General features: G+C 37.9%; 1 protein-coding gene across 3 annotated transcripts in view; it reads right to left on the bottom strand.

The window, feature by feature from the left end:
• ANO6 (anoctamin 6) overlaps nucleotides 1-19,090 on the bottom strand; it is a 218,413-nt gene that overhangs the window by 53,571 nt on the left and 145,752 nt on the right. For all 3 annotated transcript variants that reach the window (XM_031000832.3, XM_031000833.3, XM_031000831.3), the window contains 2 exons: nucleotides 10,988-11,093; nucleotides 700-760 (listed from right to left, as the gene is read on the bottom strand). In XM_031000832.3, coding sequence (XP_030856692.1) covers nucleotides 700-760; nucleotides 10,988-11,093 — 167 coding nt within the window. The remainder of the gene's footprint in view (nucleotides 1-699; nucleotides 761-10,987; nucleotides 11,094-19,090) is intronic.

Raw genomic sequence — 19,090 nt, forward strand, 5'->3', positions numbered from 1 at the left:
CTCACCCATAATCACTGTGTTGCTGCTTCCTCCTGACCTCCACCCCCATAAAAGTTAGGTTGTATCACACTGTGAGGGCTGTTGCAATAATGGCTTCCAACAAATCATGCCTCCTACATCCAAGCCATTGGGTAGTACTCCCACCGCCCCACATTGATGCTGGTTTGGCCATATGACTTACTTTGGTTGATGGGACATTAGCTAACTTGGTGCAACAATAGGCTTAAAAATGCATATGCACCGAAGCTTGTCCTCTCTTCTCTTTGGAACCCTGAAACCAAGAATCCTGGGCTAGCCTACTTGAAGATGAGACACCATGTGGAGCAGAGAAGTCTTCCCAGCCGAGCCCCACAGACCAAGCCAGGTTTCTAGATGCAAGATCATCTATCCCCAGTGGAGCTGCCAGCTTACTAGAGAGTCAGCTGAGCCAACCCATGCCTGAAGAACCTCTCAGCTGACCCAGAGAATGATGAGAAATAATAAATATGAGAAATAAAGTTTGTTGTTTTAAGCCACTATATTTTGATGCAGATTTTAATATAGTAAAAGCTAACTGATACAATGTCCTCAGTTATAAATGGAATTCTAGGGGAGTTGATGCCTGGGCAATACAAGATCCTAAAAGTGGGTTACTTTGATAGCCTACATAAAACTGTGTAATACTATCAAATTGAGTGCATGAAAAAAAAAAAAACTTACCCCATACTCCCATAAATACTGCAAAGACCAGGGTTCCAAAACTGTCAAAGATGCACAATCTCTGGAAAATATAAATGACATATAAATGAGTCATATCCTCCACTTATTAGGATTCAGTAAATATGAAATGTTTTGTCTATTCTACAGTCTTGAAGTTCTTTTCAAAGGTGATGCCTAGTTTAACAATCATCTATGATCATACATCATTCAATGTATCCACTACATACTTATAGATGAAATTTAATTCTTTTCAAAGCAAAGTCTTTTCTGTATTAACCAGTGTATTTTCCAGTGAAACTTTGCATATCCCAATAAGGAAACAGGTATAGTTCCTAGAATTCCACTGAGTTTAAAGCCTCCATGGGGCTTGAATAACAGCCTCTTATGAGCTGTCATAATGGATTTGAGGAAGCAGTATGGGTCTACGAATACAATGATCCCTAAGCAACTTTTAGATTTATGATTTACATTTTATCATCATCCCACCCTGGTCAGAGGGTAAGTTTCAGAATTCCTGTTTTTCCTGTTAAGAGACGTACAAAGCTGAGGTTTATCTCGAAGTGGCTCTCCTCCAGGAGAACTCTGTTTTCTTAAACCCAATGATGGCTTTTCTACCATCACTGACAGATGCTTCTATTGGAATAAAGGATGCACAGGTGCTTTTGCTAACATTACAATGAATACAACGATCATGCATGATAAATAACGTATCTGGCCAAATAAGGCTTTATTCACTAGTTCTGCTAAGTTTTATCCTTTTGCTATTATATAAGTAGCCTATCTCCCTCTATGAGTTCCTGGAAAATATTTTAATTCGTTACTAATTTTTCATTAGTGAGCATTTTTACATTTCCTAAAAATTACTATAAAGATAATGGAAAAAGTGACAAGCATATTGTATCTACTTTATGACAGATAATATAAAAGGACAGGGAGTGGGTAGAAAAGCTATAGGTAAAAAAAAAAAAACCTTTTCAAATGTTGAAAGAAAATTCAAAGCTGCTTCGAAGTAGAAAAGTCTACTTTGCTTTAGGTGATTTTTTGGGTTGCTCTTTATACGCATGTAAAGTGAATAAACCTTCATCCACGTAAAAATACTAGTTATTTTCATAAAAGAATAGCAACATTCTCATCCATCTAATTTTCAAGGCCCCTTCAATCATCCACATTGATTGTGATGAGAAAGCAAGCATAATCCTAAATTGTCTGTCATCCAATCATTCTTTTTTTTTTTTCAATTTTCTCTTTTTTTTTTCTTTTATTATTATACTTTAAGTTTTAGGGTACATGTGCACATTGTGCAAGTTAGTTACATATGTATACATGTGCCATGCTGGTGCGCTGCACCCACTAACTCATCATCTAGCATTAGGTATATCTCCCAATGCTATCCCTCCCCCCTCCCCCCATCCGACAACAGTCCCCAGAGTGTGATGATCCCCTTCCTGTGTCCATGTGATCTCATTGTTCAATTCCCACCTATGAGTGAGAATATGCCGTGTTTGGTTTTTTGTTCTTGCGATACTTTACTGAGAATGATGATTTCCAATTTCATCCATGTCCCTATAAAGGACATGAACTCATCATTTTTATGGCTGCATAGTATTCCATGGTGTATATGTGCCACATTTTCTTAATCCAGTCTATCATTGTTGGACATCTGGGTTGGTTCCAAGTCTTTGCTATTGTGAATAATGCCGCAATAAACATACGTGTGCATGTGTCTTTAGAGCAGCATGATTTATAGTCCTTTGGGTATATACCCAGTAATGGGATGGCTGGGTCAAATGGTATTTCCAGTTCTAGATCCCTGAGGAATCACCACACTGACTTCCACAATGGTTGAACTAGTTTACAGTCCCACCAACACTGTAACAGTGTTCCTATTTCTCCACATCCTCTCCAGCACCTGTTGTTTCCTGACTTTTTAATGATTGCCATTCTAACTGGTGTGAGATGGTATCTCATTGTGGTTTTGATTTGCATTTCTCTGATGGCCAGTGATGATGAGCATTTTTTCATGTGTTTTTTGGCTGCATAAATGTCTTCTTTTGAGAAGTGTCTGTTCATATCCTTCGCCCACTTGTTGATGGGGTTGTTTTTTTCTTGTAAATTTGTTTGGGTTCATTGTAGATTCTGGATATTAGCCCTTTGTCAGATGAGTAGGTTGTGAAAATTTTCTCCCATGTTGTAGGTTGCCTGTTCACTCTGATGGTAGTTTCTTTTGCTGTGCAAAAGCTCTTTAGTTTAATTAGATCCCATTTGTCAATTTTGTCTTTTGTTGCCATTGCTTTTGGTGTTTTAGACATGAAGTCCTTGCCCATGCCTATGTCCTGAATGGTATTGCCTAGGTTTTCTTCTAGGGATTTTATGGTTTTAGGTCTAACATGTAAGTCTTTCATCCATCTTGAATTGATTTTTGTATAAGGTGTAAGGAAGGGATCCAGTTTCAGCTTTCTATATATGGCTAGCCAGTTTTCCCAGCACCATTTATTAAATAGGGAATCCTTTCCCCATTGCTTGTTTTTCTCAGGTTTGTCAAAGATCAGATGGTTGTAGATATGCGGCATTATTTCTGAGGGCTCTGTTCTGTTCCATTGATCTACATCTCTGTTTTGGTACCAGTACCATGCTGTTTTGGTTACTGTAGCCTTGTAGTATAGTTTGAAGTCAGGTAGCGTTATGCCTCCAGCTTTGTTCTTTTGGCTTAGGATTGACTTGGCGATGCAGGCTCTTTTTTGGTTCCATATGAACTTTAAAGCAGTTTTTTCCAATTCTGTGAAGAAAGGCATTGGTAGCTTGATGGGGATGGCATTGAATCTGCAAATTACCTTGGGCAGTATGGCCATTTTCACGATATTGATTCTTCCTACCCATGAGCATGGAATGTTCTTCCATTTGTTTGTATCCTCTTTTATTTCCTTGAACAGTGGTTTGTAGTTCTCCTTGAAGAGGTCCTTCACATCCCTTGTAAGTTGGATTCCTAGGTATTTTATTCTCTTTGAAGCAATTGTGAATGGGAGTTCACTCATGATTTGGCTCTCTGTTTGTCTGTTGTTGGTGTATAAGAATGCTTGTGATTTTTGTACATTGATTTTGTATCCTGAGACTTTGCTGAAGTTGCTTATCAGCTTAAGGAGATTTTGGGCTGAGACAATGGGGTTTTCTAGATATACAATCATGTCATCTGCAAACAGGGACAATTTGACTTCCTCTTTTCCTAATTGAATACCCTTTATTTCTTTCTCCTGCCAAATTGCCCTGGCCAGAACTTCCAACACTATGTTGAATAGGAGTGGTGAGAGAGGGCATCCCTGTCTTGTGCCCGTTTTCAAAGGGAATGCTTCCAGTTTTTGCCCATTCAGTATGATATTGGCTGTGGGTTTGTCATAGATAGCTCTTATTATTTTGAAATATGTCCCATCAATACCTAATTTATTGAGAGTTTTTAGCATGAAGGGTTGTCGAATTTTGTCAAAGGCCTTTTCTGCATCTATTGAGATAATCATGTGGTTTTTGTCTTTGGTTCTGTTTATATGGTGGACTACATTTATTGATTTGCGTATACTGAACCAGCCTTGCATCCCAGGGATGAAGCCCACTTGATCATGGTGGATAAGCTTTTTGATGTGCTGCTGGATTCGTTTTGCCAGTATTTTATTGAGGATTTTTGCATCAATGTTCATCAAGGATATTGGTCTAAAATTCTCTTTTTTGGTTGTGTCTCTGCCCGGCTTTGGTATCAGAATGATGCTGGCCTCATAAAATGAGTTAGGGAGGATTCCCTCTTTTTCTATTGATTGGAATAGTTTCAGAAGGAATGGTACCAGTTCCTCCTTGTACCTCTGGTAGAATTCGGCTGTGAATCCATCTGGTCCTGGACTCTTTTTGGTTGGTAAGCTATTGATTATTGCCACAATTTCAGAGCCTGTTATTGGTCTATTCAGAGATTCAACTTCTTCCTGGTTTAGTCTTGGGAGAGTGTATGTGTCCAGGAATTTATCCATTTCTTGTAGATTTTCTAGTTTATTTGCGTAGAGGTGTTCGTAGTATTCTCTGATGGTAGTTTGTATTTCTGTGGGATCGGTGGTGATATCCCCTTTATCATTTTTTATTGCGTCTATTTGATTCTTCTCTCTTTTTTTCTTTATTAATCTTGCTAGTGGTCTATTTTGTTGATCTTTTCAAAAAACCAGCTCCTGGATTCATTAATTTTTTGAAAGGTTTTTTGTGTCTCTATTTCCTTCAGTTCTGCTCTAATTTTAGTTATTTCTTGCCTTCTGCCAGCTTTTGAATGTGTTTGCTCTTGCTCTTCTAGTTCTTTTAATTGTGATGTTAGGGTGTCAATTTTGGATCTTTCCTGCTTTCTCTTGTGGGCATTTAGTGCTATAAATTTCCCTCTACACACTGCTTTGAATGCAACCCAGAGATTCTGGTATGTTGTGTCTTTGTTCTCGTTGGTTTCAAAGAACATCTTTATTTCTACCTTCATTTCGTTATGTACCCAGTAGTCATTCAGGAGCAGGTTGTTCAGTTTCCATGTAGTTGAGCGGTTTTGAGTGAGTTTCTTAATCCTGAGTTCCAGTTTGATTGCACTGTGGTCTGAGTGATAGTCTGTTATAATTTCTGTTCTTTTACATTTGCTGAGGAGAGCTTTATTTCCAAGTATGTGGTCAATTTTGGAATAGGTGTGGTGTGGTGCTGAAAAAAATGTATATTCTGTTGATTTGGGGTGGAGAGTTCTGTAGATGTCTATTAGGTCTGCTTGGTGCAGAGCTGAGTTCAATTCCTGGGTATCCTTGTTGACTTTCTGTCTCGTTGATCTGTCTAATGTTGACAGTGGGGTGTTAAAGTCTCCCATTATTAATGTGTGGGAGTCTAAGTCTCTTTGTAGGTCACTCAGGACTTGCTTTATGAATCTGGGTGCTCCTGTATTGGGTGCATATATATTTAGGATAGTTAGCTCTTCTTGTTGAATTAATCCCTTTACCATTATGTAATGGCCTTCTTTGTCTCTTTTGATCTTTGTTGGTTTAAAGTCTGTTTTATCAGAGACTAGGATTGCAACCCCTGCCTTTTTTTGTTTTCCATTTGCTTGCTAGATCTTCCTCTATCCTTTTATTTTGAGCCTATGTGTGTGTCTGCACATGAGATGGGTTTCCTGAATACAGCACACTGATGGGTCTTGACTCTTTATCCAATTTGCCAGTCTGTGTCTTTTAATTGGAGCATTTAGTCCATTTACATTTAAAGTTAATATTGTTATGTGTGAATTTGATCCTGTCATGATGATGTTAGCTGGTTATTTTGCTCGTTAGTTGATGCAGTTTCTTCCTAGTCTCGATGGTCTTTACATTTTGGCATGATTTTGCAGCAGCTGGTACCGGTTGTTCCTTTCCATGTTTAGCGCTTCCTTCAGGAGCTCTTTTAGGGCAGGCCTGGTGGTGACAAAAGCTCTCAGCATTTGCTTGTCTGTAAAGGATTTTATTTCTCCTTCACTTATGAAGCTTAGTTTGGCTGGATATGAAATTCTGGGTTGAAAATTCTTTAAGAATGTTGAATATCGGCCCCCACTCTGTTCTGGCTTGTAGGGTTTCTGCCGAGAGGTCCGCTGTTAGTCTGATGGGCTTCCCTTTGAGGGTAACCCGACCTTTCTCTCTGGCTGCCCTTAACATTTTTTCCTTCATTTCAACTTTGGTGAATCTGACAATTATGTGTCTTGGAGTTGCTCTTCTCAAGGAGTATCTTTGTGGCGTTCTCTGTATTTCCTGAATCCGAACGTTGGCCTGCCTTGCTAGATTGGGGAAGTTCTCCTGGATAATATCCTGCAGAGTGTTTTCCAACTTGGTTCCATTCTCCCCATCACTTTCAGGTACACCAATCAGACGTAGATTTGGTCTTTTCACATAGTCCCATATTTCTTGGAGGCTTTGCTCATTTCTTTTTTCTCTAAACTTCCCTTCTCGCTTCATTTCATCTTCCATTGCTGATACCCTTTCTTCCAGTTGATCGCATCGGCTCCTGAGGCTTCTGCATTCTTCACGTAGTTCTCGAGCCTTGGTTTTCTGCTCTATCAGCTCCTTTAAGCACTTCTCTGTATTGGTTATTCTAGTTATACATTCTTCTAAATTTTTTTCAAAGTTTTCAACTTCTTTGCCTTTGGTTTGAATGTCCTCCCGTAGCTCAGAGTAATTTGATCGTCTGAAGCCTTCTTCTCTCAGCTCGTCAAAGGCATTCTCCATCCAGCTTTGTTCCGTTGCTGGTGAGGAACTGCGTTTCTTTGGAGGAGGAGAGGCGCTCTGCTTTTTAGGGTTTCCAGTTTTTCTGTTCTGTTTTTTCCCCATCTTTGTGGTTTTATCTACTTTTGGTCTTTGATGATGGTGATGTACAGACGGGTTTTTGGTGTGGATGTCCTTTCTGTTTGTTAGTTTTCCTTCTAACAGACAGGACCCTCAGCTGCAGGTCTGTTGGAGTACCCTGCTGTGTGAGGTGTCAGTGTGCCCCTGCTGGGGGGTGCCTCCCAGTTAGGCTGCTCCGGGGTCAGTGGTCAGAGACCCACTTGAGGAGGCAGTCTGCCCGTTCTCAGGTCTCCAGCTGCATGCTGGGAGAACCACTGCTCTCTTCAAAGCTGTCAGACAGGGACATTTAAGTCTCCAGAGGTTACTGTTGTCTTTTTGTTTGTCTGTGCCCTGCCCCCAGAGGTGGAGCCTACAGAGGCAGGCAGGCCTCCTTGAGCTGTGGTGGGCTTCACCCAGTTCGAGCTTCCTGGCTGCTTTGTTTACCTAAGCAAGCCTGGGCAATGGTGGGCGCCCCTCCCCCAGCCTCGCTGCCACCTTGCAGTTCCATCTCAGACTGCTGTGCTAGCAATCAGCGAGACTCCGTGTGGTAGGACCCTCGGAGCCAGGTGCGGGATATAGTCTCCTGGTGCGCCGTTTTTTAAGCCCGTCGGAAAAGCGCAGTATTCAGGTGGGAGTGACCCAATTTTCCAGGTGCCGTCCGTCACCCCTTTCTTTGACTAGGAAAGGGAACTCCCTGACCCCTTGCGCTTCCCGAGTGAGGCAATGCCTCACCCTGCTTCGGCTCGCACATGGTGCGTGCACCCACTGACCTGTGCCCACTCTCTGACACTCCCTAGTGAGATGAGCCCGGTACCTCAGATGGAAATGCAGAAATCACCCGTCTTCTGCGTTGCTCAGGCTGGGAGTTGTAGACCGGAGCTGTTCCTATTCGGCCATCTTGGCTCCTCCTCCCAATCATTCTTCTAAAAAACCTCAAGGAAGACAATAAATGCATGCCTGCTCTGGGGAACAATCCTTTCCACCTACTCCTCTTGTCCAGGGATTCCATAAGACCACATATTTCAAATCTTTTACCTTTGACTCTTATGGAACCGTCTTCTCCAAATTAACTTTTAATGTTTTGCCTTATCCTTTATTGTAAAATTATAAGAAAGGTCCCATAAAAAACAGTTCTGCATGTTGTAATACTATTATTGAAGATTCTGTCCAATGCCACTTCCATTTTAGGAGTCAATGCAATCTTCTAAGTATTTGACAACACTCTACTTGCCTTGACACTTCTGCCCACCTACTCCAAAAAGAAAATCCCACCCGTGAATTCTTAGCTCTACTCTTTTGAGAAAATGTCAATGGAAACACATCTGTCAGCGCTAGAGGGTAAAATGGGAGCATTATGAAAGAGCAAGTGTACTGCCAATGTCAAGATCACTCCAGCTGCCTTGCTCAAGGTGACGGACATGGCTAGCACTCTTATGAGAAGGAGTTAGGCCTGGATGAAGTTCGTATTCTTGCCACATGTGTGAGAATCCTGGACCCTTGAGAAAGAATAAGATGGCTGACTTCTTTGCTCTGTGTTCCATGGACTATGTGGAAGCAGGAAGTAAAGGAAAAAGGAAGCAAGGAGCTTACTTGGTAAGAAGCCTAGCTTAGCTTGCTAGGTGGGATGGCACAGAGAGGGCAAGACAGCTGTGTTAAGAGCGGTCTGAATCAGCATACTGCTTTAGTCACATAGAGCAGAAAAGAAAAGAAAGAGCTGCATATGTAGGCATGATGATTTTAAGCAGAGAAACCAACTAGAATTTTGGGCGGAAAAAATGACAATTTGTTATGCTTTCTTCCTGGAAAGAAGCAAAGTCAAAATTTTATAACTAAATATGTTTTTATGAACAGAAAATTAGAACTTACCATGTTTCCCTTTTATCCTGCCAGCTAGAAAGCTAAGAATCTTATTCAATAATCACAAAAACAGTATGAATCCTTATTATTTGCATAATTGTTTCCTAATTTCATATTTCTATTTTTAATTTGCTAAAAGGTAAGCATATCTGTAAATTAGTACTCTTTCCAAAATAAAGATGTATAAATAAATGTATGAAGGAAAAAATAATTCACAAACAGAAAAGCCAGAAAAAGTGCTTTTTCTTTTTCAAACTTTTTTTTTTCCATTTAGTCCCCTTACTTATATTCTTTCATGTTTCCTTCTTCTTGAAAATCATTCTGACAAGACTCAAGGGATTCTTCAGGAAACTAGAATAGAATTAAAGATTCAATTTTTTTTTTCAAAACAAAAAAATGCACACAGGGTATATTTGAAAGTCATGTGCTTAAGGAGGGTAGGTGGAGCAGAAGAAAGAAGAAGAAGTGGGTGTGGGGAGTGTCGAGAGAACTTCTTAAGGAAAATGAAACTTCCACTTGCATCTTTGTAGATGACAATCTGCCTCTGGTCTTATTGTTGGCATCTGCCTTAAAGCCAGTGCTTCAGGGTACAGCTAACTAGTGCCCTTTAGCCTCTGAGTCAGCATCACTGGAAGCAGCTTCCCTCTTACTAGCTTCAAGTCTTTTACTCTGTGTGATCTACAACAGATATTTATAGTCTAGAGTTTGTGTTGGTTTGGGAGAGGGGGCTTAATTTCTAAATTAAGTGTAAAAATCCATCTGTTGACAACACCCTGCAATCAGCTTAACTAAGTAGTGAAACAATTTCTCAAACAGAGCTGGATCTGAGTAAAGTGCCTGCAATGTCAGCTGGCAAAGAATATGGTAATGATGAGAAATGCAGATTTCTTATAAATTTCTGACTCTGCCAGTTACTAGGCGGGTGACTTTGGGCAGGTTATTTGATCTCCCAGATAGCCAGTATTTTACGCTGTAAAAATGGAGATAATGCCTGTTCTGCCTATCTCACAGGGTTGTTGTATATGTCAAAAGTGGTAAGTATAAGAACTATGCAAAGTATGATATAGAAAGTGGCATCAGTATAACAGCAATACATTCCGTTAAAATCTGACTTACATGGAGTAGGCGATAATGTTCTAGGGACACTAATGATTCCTAAACTTTCATGGTAGAACAAGGGGATAGAGAGAAGATCATCGGAGGAAAGCGTAGGTCAGGATTGTAAAGAAAATGCTCTGAAATAAGCTGACCATCTATCTGTCCAGAGTTTCCAGCCTGCTTTCAGTAAGCTCCCTCCATTCTTCATGCTCGTCTGAAACCTCCCAAATTTTAAGAAGTCACAAAGCTCAGGACCATCTGCATGTATAAGGAGAGCTAGATGTGTTTTCTGGCAATGTTTTAAGACAAATACCTTTTACCACATATAAAACCCTTCTCATGCATAGTTATAGAGACAGTCTAAATCTGACCATCAGGGTCTTTACAGTCTAAGCATAGTTTTGGCATATGTTGAAAGGGGGAAAACTGAAGTACAGATTTCAGGTTTCCACTTACTTGAATTAAGGAAAATACTTACACAGTTTGGGTATCCCAAATCCAAAGCTTTTTGAGTACTGACATAATGTTCAAAGGAAATGCTCAAGGCAGCATTTCAGATTTTGGATTTTTGGATTAGGGATGCTCAACCCGTAAGTCTAAGGCAAATATTCCAAAATCCAAAATTCAAAACCCCTTGGATCCCAAGCATTTCAGATAATGAATACTCAACCTGTAATGAATCTATTAAAAAGTATTTATAAGATAAAATGGGTTTGAGATTTCTGCTTTGATTACTTGAAATACTCAGATAGTTTAGATTCCACTATTATCTCACTGACACTCTATGAGATTTTATCTAAGGTCTTAAATCACAATTTTATTATTTGTAAAAGAGGAATAAAGCATTGTATATTAATGTCCAGAATGTTTGAAAGGTTAGTTGAAAAATATCTTAATTCCTCAGAGGAAAAAAGATACAATACTATGTTTTATCTAAATTAGCATTAGAAAAAAATCTTTCATTAGGTGTAAATATTGGCAATAGCAAAAATTACCTTTGAGGACTCACAAGTAATATTGAGTTTCCAGAATGGACAAAGCCTATCACACTGAGGACACATTATGATCTTGCCACCAATATCAGGATGACAAACTTCTTTGCTAAAAAGAGAGAAATAAAACTTAATTTAAAAAAATTTAAAGCAGCATGATAAAATCTAATATCCATTCACAATAAGAAACAAAACTAAACCGATCTTGTAAAACTAGAAACAGAAGTGAACTTCATTAACCCAATAAAGGTTTGTTACATAAAACTCATTAAAAATCATACTAAATGGTAAAACGCTGAAAGTATTTCCTTTAGGTCAGGAATAAAGCAAAAGATTCTGCTATCACTGTTTCTTTTCAGCTGGAGGTCTCTGCCAGCATTGTATGTCAAGTAAAATAAGGCCACAAGGATAGGCCAGGAAGAAAGAGAACTGTTATTACTAACAGATTACATGATTATCTATATAGATGACTTAATAGACCCTAAAGATAAATTATTAGAATTAATAAGTTGAGTAAAGGCCAGGTGCAGTGGCTCATGTCTGTAATCCCAGCACTTTGGGAGGCCGAGGTGGGTGAATCACCTGAGGTCATGAGTTCAAGACCAGCCTGGCCAACATGGCGAGACCCTGTCTCTACTTAAAATACAAAAATTAGCAGAGCATGGTGGTGCATGCCTGTAATCCCAGCTACTCGAGAGGCTGAGGTAGGAGAATTGCTTGAACCCAGGAGGTGGAGGTTGCAGTGAACTGAGATCATGCCACTGCACTCCAGCCTGGGTGACAGAGTGAGACTCTGTCTCAAAAAACAAAACAAAACAAAACAAAACAAAAATAAGTTCAGTAAAGTTTGCTAGATGCAAAATCAATATACAAAATACAGGGACACAAAAAGGAATTATGTCTCCATACACCTGTAATCATTAGGAAATAATTCTTAAAAAGTACCATTTCAATAGTGTAAAAAATATAAAGTGTTCAAGAATAAATCTAATTCAAAATATGTTAAGATTTATAGGGAGAAAATAGAATTTTTCTGAAATGCAGTAAAGAAGGCCTACACTACCATATTCACAATTTGTAATAATCAATATTTAAAGATATTAGTTATCTCCCATTTAAGCTATACATTCAGTGGAAAAGCAAAGGCTCAGAACAGTCAAAATACTTCTGAAGACAAAGGCATTATGGGAGAGGTTAAGAAAAATTGACCAACCGAAGAAAATAAAGAGGTCAGAAATAGACCTCTTGCCTATATAAAAACTGATTTATACCAAAGCTGGCCAAGCAAATTAGTAAAGTGAGAACTGACATTTCAATAAAATGGGTCTGGTACAACAGGATATCCATATGAACAAACATAAAATTGAACCCGTAATCATATTCTATATACATCAATTCCAGGTAGAAAATGAGAATGCCAACGTACCAACTTATTAGAAAAAAAAATGTAGATAACCTCAGAGTAAGGAGAATCGCATAAACAAGAAACCAAACAGCATAAACCACAAAGAAAAATATTGATACATTCAAGATATTTTAAAAGAATGTCATTAAAAAATAACATTAAAGGGAGAAAAATATAAGCCACAAATTGGTAAAAGTTTTGCAGACATAAAAATGACAGGATTATTTGTCAGAGTATTTAAAGGACTCCTACAAATTAATACCAAAAAAAAAAAAAAAAAAACCCAAGTAACATTGCACGCTGCTCCCTTTGGAGAAGCCATTCAGATAGGCTAGGCTTGTATGTAACTAGGACTGGAGCTGTGCAGTTAGGTGGTCTTACAAATCACTAAGGAAAAACAAATAGGAATGGGAAGCTTTCCCAGAATAGCTGAGTAAAGATCTTGGAAAACCCTCTCCCTCCATAAAAGCAATGAGAACACTGGCAAAAATTGTCAAAATCAGCCTTTGCAGAACTCTGGAAATTAACCAAGTGCTTGATGTCATCTGAGGAGCAAGTGCTTGATGTCATCTGAGGAGCAAGTGCTTGATGTCATCTGAGAAGCATTTATTTGAGGAAAACTGGCTAAATCTCTATAAGAATGATGACGCCTGTTAACCTCACTGATTCCCATCCCCATCTCCCTACCTTCATGGTAGCCTTAAAAACCAACAGCCTTGTAACTACAGAAGCTGTGAAAAATAGCAGCCTAGCAGCCACTGAAGGAGGAAGAAGTAGTCTAAAGCTACCCCCAAAACCCCATCCTCAGAGAAGTCTTACTATTTGACCTGCCTAGCAGCTCCCCCAAAAAGCTCCATGCGCAGGATGTGCCATTCTTTTTAAACCTCATACTCAGAGCTCATACTGTGAACAGCACTATCACCAAAGTGTTGAAAGCAATTGGCAAGAATTATTTTACATTGTAGCTGCTTGAGGCAGTGATACCAGTAGAGGTTAACAAGAGGTCAACCAAAGAACTTAAAAGGAAAAATTAGGAAATGAGATGTGCACAGGGGGCTCTAAAAAGCTCCAACATATTCCTGAGATTGCAGAAGGCCATGCACATGTGTAGGACAGTGCACATGGCCAAGAAAGACATGAGAAAACCTTAATCCCTTACCTCTGGCTGACTTTGAGGTTCTGCACTGGCAAGAAGGAAAAGCTAAGGAAGAGCTGAAAACTACCTGCTGGAGCGTTAAACACATTTCCTCAATACACACTTACACACAGCCATGAGATGAGGCAAAGGCAGAGAAATGAAAATTACTGGTACTAGGCATTTAATGCAGTCACCAGCTAATCCAATCATTAGCTAACAACAAAACTTATTGAACACAGACTTCAGTGGTCACACATGACAAAGACAAGTAGTTCAGGAAAGTAAACAAAGGGAAGCAGCAGTAGCAGTGATAATAATAAACAGAAGCAACAACAAACCCTGAACAGGGAAAATACCTGATTTCCAGATTTGCTACATTATAATACTTAAAATGCCCAGTTCTCAATGTAAAATTACAAGATACACCAAGAAACGGAAAACTATGGTCCTAACACAGAGAGGAAAAAGCAGTCAGTAAAACTGTCCCTGAGGACACCCAGATATTGCATTTATTAGATGAAGTCTTTTTATATTTAGCAGTTATACATATTTGGAGAACTAAAGGAAATCTTGCCTAAAGAATTAAAGGAAGCACAACAAAGAGAATATCAATAGAGATAGGAATTATTAAAAAGAACCAATTAGCAAAGTACAATAACTAAAATAAAAAAATCATTAGAAGGGCTCCTCGGCAGATATGAAATAGCAGAAGAATCAGCAAATTGAAAGCTAGGAATATTAAAATTATCCAGTCTGAGAAATGGAACAAAAAAGGAATGAGGACAAAGGAACACAGTCTCAGAAATTAGTGGGATACCATCAAATATACCAACACATACATTATAGAAGTCCCAGAGAAAAAAGGAGAGAAACAGAAATAATATTTGAAGAATCAATGGCTAAAAACTTCCTACATTTAATGAAAGCACTATTCTGCATATCCAGGAAACTCAACAAATTCCATGTAGGATAAACTCAAAGAGATCTAAACCTAGGAGTATCATATTCGAAGTGTCTAAAGACAAAGCCAAAGGAATCATGGCAAAGAATGATGACAGCAGGAAGAGAAAAGTGATTCATCACATATAAAGGGTCCTCAGTAAGATTAGCAGCTAACTTTTCATAAAAACCATGGAGGCCAGAGGCAGTGGGATGATATATTCAAAGTGCTGAAAGAAAGACTGTCAACCAAATATTCTATATCCAGCAAACCCATCCTTCAAAAATGGAGAAATTAAGACATTCCCAGATAAATAAAATCTGAAAGAATCTGTTGTTGGCAGAGACCTGCTATATTAGTCTGTTTTCACACTGCTGATAAAGACATACCTGAGACTAGTTCATTTATAAAGAAAAAGAGGTTTAATGGACTCACAGTTCCACAAGGCTGGGAAGGCCTCACAATCATGGCAGAAGGCAAAAGGCATGTCTTATATGGAGGCAGGCAAGAAAGAATGAGAGTCAAGTGAAACGCATTTACCCTTATAAAACCATCAGATCTTGTGAGACTTATTCACTACCATGAGAACAATATGGGGAAAACTGCCTACATGATTCAATTATCTCCCACCAGGTCCCTCCTACAACATGTGGGAATTATGGGAGCTACAATTCGAGATGAGATTTGGGTGAGGACACAGCCAAATCATATCACCTGCCCTACCAGAAACACAGACTGAACACCCTTTTTTTTTTTTTTTTTTTTTTTTTTTTGAGACAGAGTCTCACTCTGTTGCCCAGGCTGGAGTGCAGTGGCATGACTTTGGCTCACTGCAACCTCCGCCTCCTGGGTTCAAGTGATTCTCCTGCCTCCGCCTCCCAAGTAGCTGGGACCACAGGCACATGTCACCATGCCCGGCTAAGTTTTTGTATTTTTAGTAGAGATGGGGTTTCACTGTGTTAGTGAGGATGGTCTCAAACTCCTGACCTCGTGATCTGCCAGCCTCAGCCTTCCAAAGTTGTGGGATTACAGGCGTGAGCCACCGCACTCAGCCCAGATTGAACACCTTTAATTCAAAAATCTGAATCTGAAATGGTCCAAAATCTAAAACTTTTCAAGTGCTGACATAATATTCAAGGAAAATGCTCAGTGGAGCATTTTGGATTTGGGATGCTCAAATGGTAAGTATAATGCAAATTTTCCAAAATCTGAAAAAAAATCTGAAATCGGAAATGCTTCTGGTCCCAAGCATTGTGGACAAGAAACACTTAACCTATACTAAGAGGGTCCTTCAGGCTTAAATAGACACATGACAGTAACTCAAATCCACCTACAGAAAAAAAAAAGCAGTGATAGAACTAACTACATATATAAATATGAAAAGTAGTATATTTTTGTATGTCTCTATTTTCTTCTATCTTATTTAAAAGACACAAAGCAACAATTATGAAACTGTTGGTAAGCTTATAATGCATTAAGTTGTAATTTGCATGACGATAATACCACAAAGGAGTAGAGAAGGAACAGATCTGTACCAAAGTAAAGTTTTTGTGTACTATTTGAAATTAAAATTGCCATTAATTCAAACTATATTATTTTAAATTAAGTTGTTAATTATAATCCCCAGGGAAGCCACTAAAAAAAGATAAAGAAACAATAATGGAATTAAAATGGCATACTAGAAATATCTATTTAACACACAAAAAAAGTAGTAATGAAGGAATAGAAAAACAAGAGACAAAAAGACACATGGAAAACAAATAGCAAAATGGCAGGTTTAACTCCTACTTCATGAGTAATTACATTAAATATAAATGACTAAATATTAAAATCAAAAGGCAACAAGTGGAAATAAATGAAATACAGGACAGAAAAGTAACAAAAAAATCAACTAAACAAAGTTGGTTCTTTGAAAAGATAACAAAATTGGCAAACTTAGCTAGGCTGATCAAGAAAAAAAGAAGACTCAAAGGATTAAAATCAGAAATGAAAAGGGAAACATTACTGTTACTCTTACAAAAATAAAAAGGATTATAAGGGGATACTATGCATAATTATAAGCCAACTAATTAGACAACTTAGATAAAATGGAAGAATTCCTAGAAAAATATGAACTACTTAAGGTAACTCAAGCAAAAATAGAAAACTTGAATAGACCTATTTTTAACAAATAAAGAGACTGGACTAACAGAAAAAAAAAAAATTCCTGCAAAGAAAAGCCCAGTCTCAGATGGTTTCACTGATGAATTCCACCTACCATTTAAAGAAGAATTAACACCAATGTTTCATAAACTCTTTTAAAAACAAAGAAGAGGGAACACTTCTCAACTCATTCTATGCGACTGGTATTATGCTGATACCAAAACCAAAGACAACATAAGAAAACTAGAGACCTAATATCTCTTGCAAATATAGATGGAAAAATCTTCAATAAAATACTAGAAAACCAAATCCTGCCATATAAAATAAGTACCACATACTATGACCAAGTGGGATCTATCCAGGAATGCAAGGATGATTCAAAGTACAAAAGTCATCAATTCTTGTAATATACCATATTAATAGAATAACGAACAAAAACTACACACAAGATAATGTCAATAGACACAGAAAGAGCATCTGGCAAAATCCAACATCATTCCATGATTAAAAACACTCATAAACTAGGAATAGAACTTTCCCAATCTGATAAAGAGTATCAATGAAAAAACCCACACCTAGTATCACACTTAACGGTGAAAGACTGAATGCTTTCCTCCTAAGATCATTATATTGGAGGTTCTAGTCAGGACAACTAGGTAAGAAAAAATAAAGTCCTCCAAATTGGAAAGGAAGAAGTAAAACTACTTCTGTTCACAGACAGCATGACATCGTATATAAAAATCCTAAGGAATCCACCCAAAATACTATTAGAGCAAATAAGCCAGTTTAGCAAGGTTGCAGCACACACACAAAAATCAATATACAAAAAAGCAATTACATTTCTATACACTACAATAGGTAATCCAAAAATTAAATTAAGGAAACAGTTTATAATAGCATCAAAAGAACAATGTACTTAGAATAAATTTAAGAGAAAAAACAAGTATGAGACTTATACACTGAAACTATAAAATATTGTTGATAGAAATGAAAGACCTAAACAAATGAAAAGACATCCTGTGTTCAGGGATTAAAAGACTTAATATTGTTAAGATGGCAATACTCTCCAAACTGACCTATGGAATCAACATTATTCTTATCAAAATCCTAGAAAGATAAGCTGATCCTAAAATTCATATGGAAATGCAAAAGACCCAGAACAGCCAAAACAATCTTGAAAAAGAAAAACGAAAATTTGAAGTTTACAAAGTTACAGTGATCAATAAAGTGTGGTACTTGCATAAAATGCAGACATGTAGATCAATGGAAAACAACTGAGTCTATAAACAAACTCTTAAATTTTTGGCCAACTGCTTTTCAACAAGGGTGCCAAGATAATTAAACAGAGAACAGTCTTTTCAAAAACGGTGCTGGTATACCCGGATATACACATGGAAAATGATAAACAGGACCCTATCTCATACCATTTACAAAAATTAACTCAAAATAAATCATAGACCTACATCCATAAAACTCTTAGAAGATAAATGTTTTAAAAAACTTCATGACTTTGGATTACGAATGGTTTCTAAGACATGACACCAAAAGCACAAATAACAGAATAAAAGGTAAACTGGAGATCATCAAAATTAAAAATAATTTTGTTTCAAAGGATGCTATTAGGAAGGTGGAAACACAATCCATAGAATGGAAGAAAATATTTTCAATGTATCTGCTGTGGTTTGAATGTGTCTCTTCCAATTTAGGTACTGCCAGTGTGGTGATATTAAGAGGTGGAGACTTTAACAAGTGATTAGGCCATGAGGGCTCATCCTTCATGAATGGGATTAGGTACCCTTATAAAAGGAGTTGATGAAGGGAGTTCTCCCCACTTGCCCTTATGCCTTCTGCTATGTGAAGACGCAGCATTCCTCTCCTTCAGAGGATGCAGCCCTCACCAGACACCAAATGTCGGCAACTTGATCTTGGAATTTCCAGCCTCTGTAACTATGAAAAGTAGATTTCTATTCTTTACAAATTACCTGGTCTGTGGTACTGTGTTATAGCAGCACAAACAGACTAAGACAATATCCAATAAGAGACTTCTATCCCAAATATATAAAAAATGCTTACAACTCAACAATAAAAAGACAACACAACTAAAATAGGCAAAGGATTTGAACAAAGTTTTCTCCAAAGAAGCTATACAAATGACAAACACATGAGAAGATGCTCACCATCAGTAGACATTAGAGAAAACAAAGTCAAAACTGCAATGACATACCACTTCATACCAACTAGAATGGCAATTTTTTTTTAAGTGCTGATGAGGATGTGAAGACATTATTGTCCTCATACATTGCAGGTGGAATATGCAGTCACTTTGGAAAATACTATGGCAGTTCCTCAAAATGTTAAACCTACAGTTACTGTATATCCCAACAATTCCATTCTTTGTTATATTCTCAAGAGATGTGAAACCATGTGTCCGCACAAAAACTTGTCCATGAATGTTCATAGCAGAATTATTCATAATAACCA

This window comes from Gorilla gorilla, chromosome 10 (genome assembly GCF_029281585.2).
Source record: "Gorilla gorilla gorilla isolate KB3781 chromosome 10, NHGRI_mGorGor1-v2.1_pri, whole genome shotgun sequence".
NCBI classification, from domain to species: Eukaryota; Metazoa; Chordata; class Mammalia; order Primates; family Hominidae; genus Gorilla; species Gorilla gorilla.